Source organism: Benincasa hispida, chromosome 9 (genome assembly GCF_009727055.1).
Source record: "Benincasa hispida cultivar B227 chromosome 9, ASM972705v1, whole genome shotgun sequence".
NCBI classification, from domain to species: Eukaryota; Viridiplantae; Streptophyta; class Magnoliopsida; order Cucurbitales; family Cucurbitaceae; genus Benincasa; species Benincasa hispida.
Genome location: NC_052357.1, coordinates 29,250,301 through 29,263,479, shown reverse-complemented (window position 1 = coordinate 29,263,479; position 13,179 = coordinate 29,250,301). Strand labels below are relative to the sequence as shown.

The window sequence follows — 13,179 nt, the reverse complement described above, 5'->3', positions numbered from 1 at the left end:
TTTAAAAAGTTCACTACTCAGACTAAAATTAAAAGGAAAAGAAAAATAAAAAACTACACCCTATCTAATCTTCATATTCACATTTGAGTCCTGACAAGGTTAATAAAAATATAACCCACTTGAATATCTTCAACAATTCAACGAATAAATTATGTTCTTCGTTTATTTTCATACTTTTCCCTCTAATATTCTTCTTCGTCTCTAATCAATATGAGTCAGTTTTCTATTATATTTTATTGATCATATTATTTCAACATTTTAGATGTTGCTTTTTGTATTGTATTGCAATGTTTGTATTCTATACTATTTTCATTAACTTTGTATGCTAAATTTATCTATATCAATTTTTTAAAGAAAAAAAAAACGTATTTTCAACATATCAATATCCTAGTTTTTTAGAAATTGACATATCATTATATCCTTACGTATTCATATCTCGTACTTATTCCTTCAAATTTGGTTTGTTTGGATCTCTATACTTTAAAATATCTATTTTAGTCCTTGTACTTTTAATTTTAATTCATTTTGGTCCTTATACTTTTAAAAAGTTGACATTTTGATCACTTCATTTTCACTTTTAAAGGATAAAAATGGTCTTTTTTTAAGTTCAAGAATCAAAATAACAATTTTAAAATATATGGACCAAAATGAACTAAAATTAAAAGTATAAAAAATAAAATGAATATTTTAAGAGTAGAAGGACCAAAATCAACGTATAAGAATTAATACGGATTCATTAAACTAGCTTATTAGTGGGAATAATTCAAACCTACCATTTTTACCACACAAATGCATGAATAGTAAACATAAATTAAAAAAGCTATTAATATTTAAATAAAGAATATAAAATGATGCAAAGAACTTTTTTCCCCTCTTTCTGCATTCTTTTATTCACAAAGATACAAAGAACTTATAAATTAAATGTTCATGTAAATGTGGTGATTAGAACAGTTGGTTGTTTGATTATAAAAGCTGAAGAATGTGGAAGATAAAAAGCAAAGTCCAACACTCTGTTCAAGCCTTGAACTCTGTTTTTTCCCTCAAATCTTGGAGTTCAATCCCAAAACCCAGATTCAATTTTCAGTTCAAACATTCCTTTTCCATGAATTCCAATTCCAATTCAAATTCATCTCCTTCCAGGACTATTTCAGTATTCTCTACTATTACTCTCCCGCCGAGTTCCGACGCCGTTGATGGCTCCGGCAGTTCCACTTCGTCTCGGAAACCCATCAGTCTCTGGCCGGGAATGCACCATTCGCCTGTCACCACCGCTCTTTGGGAAGCTAGGTCGAGTATCTTTGAGAGGTTGCTTGATCCTCCTAAAGATGCGCCGCCACAGAGCGAATTGCGCACCAAAACGCCTTCTCAGAGTCGGACTATTGTAATTTATAATTTCTCTTCTGATTTCATTCTGAGAGAGCAGTATCGAGATCCGTGGAATGAGGTCAGAATCGGAAAGTTGCTTGAAGATCTCGATGCCTTGGCTGGTACCATCTCCGTTAGAGTATGGCGCTTTCTTCGTTTTTCCTTTTGTTTTTCTGTGCTGAAATTGATAATGGATATGTGATGGTTCTTTGGACTTAATGGCTTATTGAATGCAATTACTTAAACCTAGTTCCCCTTTAGACTGTTCGCCCTAATTTTGTTGTTTTCCCCCCTTTTGTAATCTTCATTTCCAGGTTCATTTGTAAAGAATTTGAACTTTTGGAGATGAAACTGAGTGTATTTTGGCTTGAAGTTTTCGACTCTTTGAAATGCTTTCATCCGTTATGATTTTTTCCCCCTCACGTTTTACATAAATTAAGAGGGAATTCAAATTCATTACTATTTTGATGAGGTAGTGTTCTTTGAATCATGATGAGGCAGGGATATTTCAATCATTAAATTGCAAAGAGGTAGAGATACTTTAGCTGCTAATCATGTGTTCAGTTGTTCACATCATTTTCAGCAACTTAGTTGTTTGAATTTTATGTATATATAAATAAGAGCTTCAAATTGAAGTTAGGTGGAACCTTTTAAGCAGCTTTGACTGAGATGTATGAGTGAGCAAGAAAATGAATTGGTATTTGGTATTTGGTATTTGGTGAAGGGTTTCTGCATTATCAATCTATCAAATTATTTTCCCTCTTAAGATTTTTTTTGTCCTGGTTTTCTCTTTAACAGCACTGTTCTGATGATGATAGCACAACAAGACCACTTTTGCTAGTGACTGCCTCTGTTGACAGGATTGTTCTGAAGAAGCCAATTAGTGTTGATGCTGATTTGAAAATAGTTGGTTCAGTCATATGGGTTGGGCGATCGTCAATTGAGGTTCAGTTAGACATGATCCAAGGCACAGAAGGTATGGATTTTGAAATATTGTGAATCAATGACCATTCTTTCTGTTTAAAAAATTATAGTCCTAAACCTCTCTCTCAAATTTTCACCTGGTTCATTGGACCGACTGCTTGCATGTGTTCTCCTCTCTAAGAATAACTTACTGTGAACTTTGAGAGTATGATAAACAGTGAAACAAAAGAAAGGTGGACAATCTTTTGTTATTGTGATATCGGCATTAGAATACAGTAGTTTAGTTGTCATTCCAGCTTGCTAACAATGGCATTTATTTGGAGTGCTGCTGATTTACATGAGAGCATTCCAGAGCGAGAAAACTCCAAACAGTTAGAATTTTTATTAAAATTGAAGTCTTCTCACTTCATGGTAATGTGAGTTCAGTTGTTCACTACCATTGTGATCACATTCTCTTCAAAGGGTCTTTTCGACCTCATCTTCCGGTCACTAGGAATTGGACTCTGACCCAAGCTTTGAATCATGAATCTTGGGCTAGTATCTATGATATACAAATTTTTTTTTAATTAGTTATAATTTCTTTTTCTATCTCAATGACTTGATCTTTCTGAAAGGTGTCTAGACTACTGACTGTCATAGTTGCTTAACTCATTATCCTCTATCAAGGGCTGTTTACCATCTAAAAACAGTTCTAAATGTCCACTTCTAAAGTGAAACCCAAAGAATAAGAGATGATGTTACCATCTGCTTTCAAAATGGAGGCTCTTTACTGTCCTCCAAGAAGCAACAGTAGATTCTTATATCACATTGTTAGTTTTCAAGAGTCTCCTCTTGCTTCCAAAATAAAATTTGTGCTGAACCTCAAATAGTAATAATGACATAATTTTATTTTTTGGACTGCAGTTTAGAGAGATGTTTTGTTGGGCATCTTTTTGCTTTGTTTCTGGTGGCAATGCCAACTACCTATTAGCTACTAAATTGATAGGAAATGACATATTTTCGTCATTAATCTTACCTTTTTGGTGCTTCTGCAGATTGCTCAAACAAGTCAGACTCAGTTGCTCTGACAGCAAACTTCATATTCGTGGCACGAGACTCTCAGACGGGGAAAGCTGCTCTGGTTAATAGACTTTTGCCAGAAACCGAGGAAGAAAAGTTACTTTTTGAGGGAGCAGAAGCCAGGAGTAACTTAAGGAAAAGGAAGAATAGAGGTGATATGTGGGGGTTGGAAAATGGGTACATAAAAAGAATTGATGCTTTGCTAGCAGAAGGAAGAATCTTCTGTGACATGCCAGCCCTGGCAGACAGAGATAGCATTCTTCTCAGGGATACTCGCCTTGAAAACTCTTTGATCTGTCAACCACAACAGAGAAACATACATGGTCGGATTTTTGGAGGGTTTCTTATGCAACGAGCATTTGAATTGGCTTTCTCAACAGCATATGTATTTGCGGGAATGGTGCCTTACTTTTATGAAGTTGATCATGTTGATTTCTTAAAACCTGTGCGTGCGCATCTCTTTTACACTTCTGCTATCATTATCTTCAGTAGAAAGGAAACAAATATCTCAATAGTTAACAAGTTGGTTGTTTCGATGTGCAGGTGGATGTCGGTGACTTTCTACGTTTCACGTCATGTGTTCTTTACACAGAAGTTGACAATCCAGATCAGCCATTGATCAACATTGAAGTAGTTGCCCATGTCACTAGGCCCGAGATCAGGTCTAGCGAGGTAAAGATCCTGTATATGCTAATACTATAGAAAAATCTATGGTTTAAATGCAATTTTGTCTTTGCACTTTTGCATTTATATTGTTATGCTTTTTAACTTTTGAAATGTTTCGTTTTGGTCCCCAAACACGTGAAAATTTGTTTTCATCCTAGTACAGAAGCATAGATATGGATATAAGACATGGATAGGATATGAACACGGTGACTCATCATTTTTTAAAAATTTAGGGCACGATACGATAAGGACACATTTATTAAAATATTCATTTTAAAAAATATATATCATTTTTTATGTCAAAAGTAAATGGGTTAATGCATTCATGTGTTTAAGAAACTTAGTTTTATATATTTTTCACACTCAAAATTTATTATTATTGTCTTATATGTGTCTTTTAGTCTATTCAACAAATGTTCTATGCATATCTAACACATTTGTTGTATTAACAAGTGTTTGATACGTGTCTAATAAGTGTTGGAGTAACAAGTGTTTGATACGTGTCTAATAAGTGTTGGAGCGTCCAAGTGTCCGACACGGACACACTGACCAAACTAATGTGTTAGTGCTTCTGAGCTCTTGTCATTACATTTTTACGTATCATCTATCAATAAGTGAGAAACACTATACCAAACTGATAACATGTAGCTGAAAACACAAATAAATATATATGGTGCCTCGATAGATTGTTGTGAAAATGAGATACTGTAGTAGATTGTTTGAAAATATAAGCTCAAAATTTGAACTGCGTAGAAGTATGAAAATAGGATTTAAACCTATCTCCAAAATTCATAGATTCATCAAAAACTTCTGTCCTATAGGGATGTTCCAAATGGCAAAATTGCTTGTCATAAAAACTGTAAATATATGTAAAAATGGAGTCAAATGAGAGTTTCTAATGTTAGTTTTGTTACTCATTGGCAATCTCTAAAAACTTGTAAGCTTACTAATTGGTTGTGATTTACTAATCGGACGCAGGTTTCAAACACATTCTATTTCACTTTCACTGTGCGTCCGGAGGCAAAAGCTAACGGGAAAGGATTCAGACTTCGCAACGTCGTTCCCGCAACAGAAGAAGAAGCTCGTCGTATCATCGAGCGCATGGATGCCGAAAAAGATGCTAAGGGACTTGAGCAAGCAATCTGAATCAGGTCAGGCTTAGGCAGCCAACACAATTTGTGGTTTAAAGAAAATCTCGTAGCATCATTATTTTGAATTTCGACCGAGTTAAAGAAAAACAATCTTGTAGAATATTTATGAAGGAAATTAATCATATTCAATTAGTGTGAGTGTGAGTATTGCTTATAATCACATTTAATGTTGGAGGGAGAAGAGCAATCAAATTATGTAATGGACTAATGGAATATGATTATTTAGGCCTTATTGGTTTTTTTTGTTTTTAGTCTTTTTAAAAATATAGCCTATCAACACTCATTTCACCTCTAAATTTTTTATTTTGTTATTTTTTTACCAATATTTTCAAAACCAAACCTAAAATTGAAAATTAAAAAAATAGTTTTTTAAAAACTTGTTTTTGTTTCTGGAATTTGATTATGAATGTAAAAGAAAATCGAAAATCAAGAGAAAATATACTCCAAACAGGTCTTAATTTTAGGAATATATGTGAAAAGAGGTATATAAATCCCTAAGTTCTAAAATCTGGAAAGGTCTCTGAAAGATGATTCAAAGTCAACCACCATGGTTAGTTTTTGTCGGGGGATTACTTTTGGATTATTTCTTCAAGGTTCAATTTGTGAAAAATGATTGGTTCAATGCCTTTTTAGGTGGCTGTTATTAAAGAATTATAATTTCACAATTATACGTTAAGCTTATATTTTCACAATTATTCACTGAGCTTTATACTCATTTGCTCCTTTTGTGGCCGGCTTTCCTTTAAATAGGAAAATTATTGAAAATATTAATAGATATAGTAAAATGTCATTATTTATGATAGACCATAATAGACATGATAATCTAATAAATGTCTATGATAGTCTATCACTTATAAATAATGATATTTTATTGTATTTACAAATAAGTTAACTCATTTTCCTTTATTTGAAAATAATCATTTATTTTATCATTATTATTTTCTCAACAGTTTTCATAAAAGAAAATTAAAAGTAAAACTGTTAGATAAATTCATTGACGTTCTCAAAAAAAAAAAAAAAGAAGAAGAAAAAGAAGAAGAAGAAGAAGAGAAAGAAAGAAAGAAAAAAGAAATCATTGTGTAAGCTTAGAAAGTTTTAAGCATGGTGATAGATAAGATACCATTAACATCTTATAGATTTGGGGTTGAATTTTTCACACTTGCGACGGTTAAACTAAAATAATAATAATAAGGAAAATATCAATTTACACTCCTAAATTTTAGTAGTTATATCAAGTTAAACAATGAAGAATAAACTAATAATTGTATCAATTTAAACCCTTAACGTTTGTAAGTATATCAATTTACACCATCAATTACGTTCTATTTAGAAAAACATCATGTGAAACTTATAATTGTATCAATTAAATTTCCAAACTTTTATGAATAAATCAATGTAGATTCATAGTCAAAATTTCTTTGAGAATCGTCAATGCATTTACTATAATCATCCATTTTGTAAAAGTATGTCTACACACATTTGAGAATTAATGCAATGATAATTGTAATGGGTGGTCTAAATTGATTGATATATGAAAATTTAGAAGTTTAATCAACTAAAATTATAAGTTTCATACAATATTGACTCAAACGGGCCAATCCAAATACAGCTCAAACGGATTGATCATGGGCCCGTCTAATTTAAAAAAGAGAGATCCATTCAATTCAATTTATGAAAGGGTTGGATTGGGCCAAACTTGTCAATCGTTGACTTTAGGTTGGACTTGGATCGGCCTTTGGGATGGGCCCAATGATAATACTAAATTTAAATTGATGTAGTTATTAGTTTAAAGTTTTAATTGATACAACCTCCAAATATAAATTACCCTAATAATAAAACATTATTTACTCCTATAATGTTAATTAATATCCTATAAATTCATAGATTCGCTTCATAAAACTCAAAAAAACACTATCTTGAAGCAACACGTTGAGAATCTTACATTGAAAAAATGGATAAATCTCATAATCACGATACATAAATTATTCATCTCATAATCATGACAATAAAGTGTTGGATATTATTCCAATTTTGTGAAAGAGGGAAAAATAGATGAATTTAATGTATGTAAATTAAATTGATGGTTACTCGATATAATTTGTTGTTTTAATGACAAATCATTTAAATTAGATTGGGATGTGGCCTCATTTGATAATCATTTGATTTTTTGTTTTTGTTTTCGAAAATTAAGCCTATTTGTAACGTCCCAACATTTTAAGGTAAATTCAATTTGTTAATTAGAAATTAAAAATGAAATTTGATTTTTGGATTTAAAATATATGATAAGTGATTTGGAGATTTGGACTTAATTAATTTTAGATTTAGTTTTACTATGGGATGTTTTGAGGGAATTAGAGTGTTTTAGGGAAAAAAAAAAGTAAATAATTATAGAAAAAAATGGTTATTTAATTACAATGGGGTTTTATTTGAAATTGAAATTTAAGAAGTAAAGAGGGAAATATATATAAAGGTATATTTAGGAAAAAAAGATTAGGATTCTAAAGGGAATTTATTTATGTATATTAAGTCTGTCATGTAGTGCGTGCAAAAGAAAAAAAAAAGAGAGAGAAAGAGAATTTTCTTTCTCTCTTCTTCATGTTCACGCCCCCTCCCCTTCCCTCTATTTCGATCTCTCTTTAGCCAGCCCAAGCAGTCTCGTCAGCCCCATCACTACCCGTCAGCCCTGTCACCGTCTATCTATTCTAGGCATACAGTTGCAAGAGTTGCTTAACAAGGGTTTCATACGTCCGAGTGTATCATCATGGGGTAGCGTTGTTCGTGAAGAAAAAGGATGGTTCGTTACGCCTATGCATAGACTATAGAGAGTTGAATAAGGTAACCATCAAGAACAAGTATCCGCTGCCCAAAAATTGGTGACTTGTTTGATCAGTTACAAGGAGCCACAATATTCTTTAAGATAGACCTCTGGTCATGTTACCACCAACTAAGGATAAAGGACAACGATATTCCTGAGACTGCATTCATTCTACATATGGGTATTACAAGTTCATTGTGATGTCGTTTGGCTTGACCAATGCTCATATTGTATTCATGGATTTGATGAACTAGGTGTTCAAGGATTTTCTTGTGAGTTTTTATTGATGATGGTTTGGTCTATTCCAAGACAGAGGTAGAGCATGAAAGGAATATCTTAGAAAGATCTTAGGAACACTGAGAGAGAATGATAACTTGTAGAAATACAAGTTATTTATACTGTTTTATTTAGATATTGCGGCTAAAAGAAAGGAAATTTGCGTCGATAGTATAGAAAGGCTAAGAAATGCGAAAATTATTAAATGTCGTCAATACACCCACTAACACCATTGCGATGATAGAATAGAATGTTTCAGTTTCTGTTTGCAGAAAATCAGTCACCGCATGTGTTCATGGCTCAAAGATAAAGTGAACAACGCATCTACGTCGCATTGCGCCCATTAATCAAGAATGAAGAGATGATCAACGCAATAACAGCGCATGCGACAATCGATCAAGAGCTCTAGCGATCAACACAATTTCAACCGCATGCGGTAATAAAAAAACAATACCGCATGCGGCGATCGATCGAAGATGTGAGGAGCAACACATTTGCGGAAGATTCTGACAAGTGAACAACTTTCAGTTGTGCATTTCTGACGGGTTGATTGCGTAACAAAAGGAATTTTCCATTCCGCCATTTCAGAAACTACCATAACTATACAGTGGGGACCACGAATTCAAAGAGCCAAGGCCTTGCCTATAAATAGTTTCTTCAAATTCGCTAAAAAGATATACACATACAAGTACAGATACTATACATGAATACATAGAGACGTGCATATACTAATTCTGAAAGAGAAGCTGGTCTGAAGCGACTTACAGAGTAGATCCAGGCGAACCACGAGACAAGGCCGAGAGGTGAGTCTCCGAGCAGAGAATCCTTCCAATTCTCGTAGCTGAAGCTCTGTGCGAAGGTCAATTCTGCCAGAAAGCAAGCTAGAGAGGGAAGCTTTCCTCTCTACTACTTCCACATGCCGGCAAGCACAACCTCCATTCAGGATCTGTGTCAAGACATTGACACTCTTTTTGTATTTGTTTCTAATCTTTATTTCATCATCTGTATTCATCTTCTTTACTCTTTCATTCACAATATGTATCAGACGCTTAATTTTAGTATTAAATGTTATGATAATTTCCATTGTCATCTCTTTGTCTCTTTCCGTACATCCATAATCCATTTTCTCCATGATGTGTTTTAATCCCATGGGTAAATAGCAAGAATTAAGCGAGTAAGTTAATTTGTGTTAAAGAAATAATTAAGTTTAGCTAAAGCATGCTCGACGGCATCTTCACCTGTGAGAGCAGAAGTGAAGATGTCATTTCGCCTATCGAGAGAGGGTTGGAAGAATGCGTTAACTACAGCAAAAAGTATTTCTAGAGATGGAAACAACCTTGCATTCATCACGTTCATCCCTGTTTCACCATAGAGATATGAGAACGCGACCGATCACCGAGAGGTGTACGCCAAGGGAAAACGAAACCATAGTTGCATCTTTAACGCAATTGACAAACTTGCGATGTTTTTACTATTTACTCTTTCTCTTTCTGCTTCATTCATAAAGACTTGCTATTGCATACATCGATTCTTTGTACAACTTCACAGTCAGTTCTCAACCTCAGTATCATGTATCATGTATCATATTAGTTTCAGATTTATTTTATTAACGCATTTTTACTTTCACCGCAATTTATGTTTCTGTATAAACCCAAATTCTTTATTCATTGTTAAAAACCGGTCCAATGTATCACAATAGTAGCGCATTAACGAAAATAATCCCTGTGTTTGACCTCGGATTATTCTGAGAAACTTGCGTTGGAATTATACTTGGTTTCAGCGACACACACGACTACATCGTATACTACGAACATATCATTAACAACGAATATATTTAGACGTAGTATCACATAGAAATTCTCTTTATCACAAAGCACTTGAGTGCAATTAGAGCAGCGTTAGAGTTAGATAAAGAGATTAATTTTTATCGTTACAAGTTTATGGCACCGTTGCTGGGGACATGAGCTTGTAGCACATTATCTATCATCACAGTGCATGCATAACAAGGAAGTAATTTTTATCGTTACAAGTTTATGGTGCCGTTGCCGGGGATTGGTAGCGGTTAGTGTTGAATACTTTTGTGGTATTTTGCAGGATATATCTCTTTGTACTGTCTGTTTAACGCGAAGAACAGGCTGATGGTTTACGAGTACTGGAATTGATCCAGAAATTCTAAATTGACCCAGAGATCAAGTGTATTTTTCGCGCAGGAACACATCATAACCAAATTAAGCACTGGAATTTCAAGACCTACGGTTGCGGAGAATGAAAGGTTAGAGATAGGGTCGGTCGTGCTTTAAATGATCCAAAATGCGGGACAAAAGAAGACCCGCATACTCATTTGACCAGCTTCGTAGAAATGTGCAACGCATTCTCCATACCTTGTGTGACTCTTGAAGGAATTAGATTGTATCTCTTCTCGTACACACTGCGGGATGAGGCAAGGAGGTGAACAATGTCCTTGATGACATTGTGCAGGCAAGTTTGATCGCCTGCAGAGGTGTGGATTGCAGTAATCATAGGAAAATTATCTTTCAATCCATATCTCTAAAATCTATGTTTACTTGCTTTCTTAATTGCTTCCTTTATTTCTTTATGAATTTCGTTATTTATTGCTTCCTTAAACTAGCTTTGATTGCTTTATGAATTCAATTTTCATTTAATTCAATTGCGTTAATTTATGTGTTTTGTCCAATTTCCTTATTTTTTATGCATTAATTGCATTTATTCTTAATTTTCGTGAATGACTAATACGAAGAAAATGAATACCGCAAAGTTCTAGCGACTTTCGTTGATGGAAAAAAATATATATAATAATAGAAATAATAATAACAATCAACATCCGGTATACATTGCGATGATGGGTGCATCTTGTGCTAACAAGATATACTTTGCGTCCATCCTATCCAAATGCATTACGCTGAGGGGTGTGTTGCGCTCGTATGTATTTTTCGCCCGTCCTTAGCGAAAATGCACTATGTTGAGGTAATGTTGCGTCAGTAGAAATACAGTGCGCCCGTCCTCTATAAATGCATTGAGTTGGGGGGTTGTTGTGCTGATACATGCGTTGTTGCCCATCCTTTGCAAATATGCATTTGCGTTAATGGAGGCATTGTGTTAATCTTAACCTTGTGCCCATCCGAATAAAACACAAAAGATAAATTCTTTTTGCAAATAGAGTAGTCCAATCGTTTAGGCTTCCAAGGAAATGATGATTTCGCAGATGAAAGGACGTACTTCTCTGCTAATTCATAAATGTGAGGAGCGCGGCGGCAGGGTTTTTTAGTACCTCGAGGCCTGCCATCGCAGAATTTTCGTTGGGGCCATCAAGGCCCAACCTATAAATTCTGTCCTCCCCCTTCTTAGGTCGTCTATTTGAGTCTTTTACGAAAACAAAACCCTAGCAGATCCTTTGCATACCCAGACTTCAAACTTTCTTCCTAAAACCCTAAGAACCTTCTCAGTTCTTTCACTCAGTACAACCATGGCCGATCAATCTTCCCTTTCATCCTCTTTACCCTCATCACCCTCACCAGCCTAAATCACTGCAAGAAAGGTGGCATTCCTCGCAGCAAGCCGCCACCTCGCTGCCCAGCCAAAACCCATCGCACGAAGCGCTGGAAAACCTCGACAAAAGCCTTTAGTAGCCAGACCACTCCAAATTAGAGAGGGGCAGAGCACGGAGAGTGCCTCACTCCCAACACTGTCATCTGAAAGCGAGAAGAAGGTAAGAGATGACAGAGAAGTGTTCGGGAGCATTCTGAGTAATATGGAAAACGAGGGAGGGCTACCTAAAGCGAGAGTCGTTAATCAACTCTTGCCTTCAGAAGAAGAGATGGAAGAAACTTCGCGGAGAAGCGCCCTAGCCGTTTCGGATCCTAAGGAAACTGTTCAAACAGAATCCTATGAGGGACCTATCAGGGTTACTTTGAAGGAGGTGGAAACGAAGAAGCTGCCTGAAACGACCAAGGAGAAGAAGAAAAAGAGGAACAAGGAGAAGGGGGCAGAAGGAGATGAAGAAGCCCAGCCAAGGAAAGAGAAGAAAGAAATAAAATCAAGTGAGAAGAGGGAATACAGGTAAGAAGGGAAGCGCCTGAAGAAGAAGGAAGAAAAGAGAAAGAGGGCTAAGAGCCCAAAAGTCGATGGAGAATCAACCACCGCAAAGGTGGATGAAGGGGTGTCAATGCAACAAAGAGAATCAATGCAACCTGAAGAGGAATCAATGCAAATAAGAACGGTTGCGACTGATGATGGAGAGGATTCAGACATCACCCCCTTATGCGGCGTCGCAAGGAGAATGCGCTGCAAGGGTCAACAATCGACCCACCAATTTTACAAAGTGCAGTAGAAGAGAAAGAGAAGAGAAGAAGAGAGGAAGAAGAAAAACAAGAGAAGATGTTGTGGGCATAACAAATCATCGCAGAAGGCGATTTAAGAAGAAAATTACACGATGAAGAAGTGCGCCGCAACAACGCAATATCGGCAGAAGAGGAGAGAATAAGGCTCAAGGAAGAACAACGCATATTCCTGGCCTCAGAGTAATTTGAAAGAAAAATGAGAGAAGAAGAAGAGGAAGAAAAGAAGAAGAAGGAAGAGAAGAAGAAGAGGCGTAGAGCAAATGTTCAGCGCATAAGAGAAAAGAATAATAAAGAAATTGCGGAGTGGGAAAAGGAGGAACAGTGCAAGGAACGGGAAAAAAGACAAAAACAAAGATCCCACCTTGCGTTGACAAAAGAAAAGGGTAAAACAAAAATGGAAAGCAGTGAGCCTACGTTGGTCAAAGGACGCATATTAAAGAAGAAAGAGAATGACGACATGATGATGGAAATGGGGTTCTTCCCTGCGCCAACACCACTACCGGACTTAATCACAAGTGTTGTACTGGAACATGGATGGGAAACATTTTGTTAATGCCCATCCATT

The 13,179-nt window shown here is 35.4% G+C and overlaps 1 protein-coding gene across 1 annotated transcript; it reads left to right on the top strand.

The window, feature by feature from the left end:
• Positions 1-929: 929 nt before the first annotated feature.
• Positions 930-5,415, top strand: LOC120087060 (acyl-coenzyme A thioesterase 9, mitochondrial-like). Its single transcript, XM_039043905.1, is given in 6 exon segments — positions 930-1,504; positions 2,164-2,341; positions 3,324-3,793; positions 3,892-4,020; positions 4,993-5,127; positions 5,129-5,415. Coding segments are annotated over 6 exon segments (1,485 nt in total). The 5' UTR covers positions 930-979; the 3' UTR covers positions 5,177-5,415.
• Positions 5,416-13,179: the final 7,764 nt, after the last annotated feature.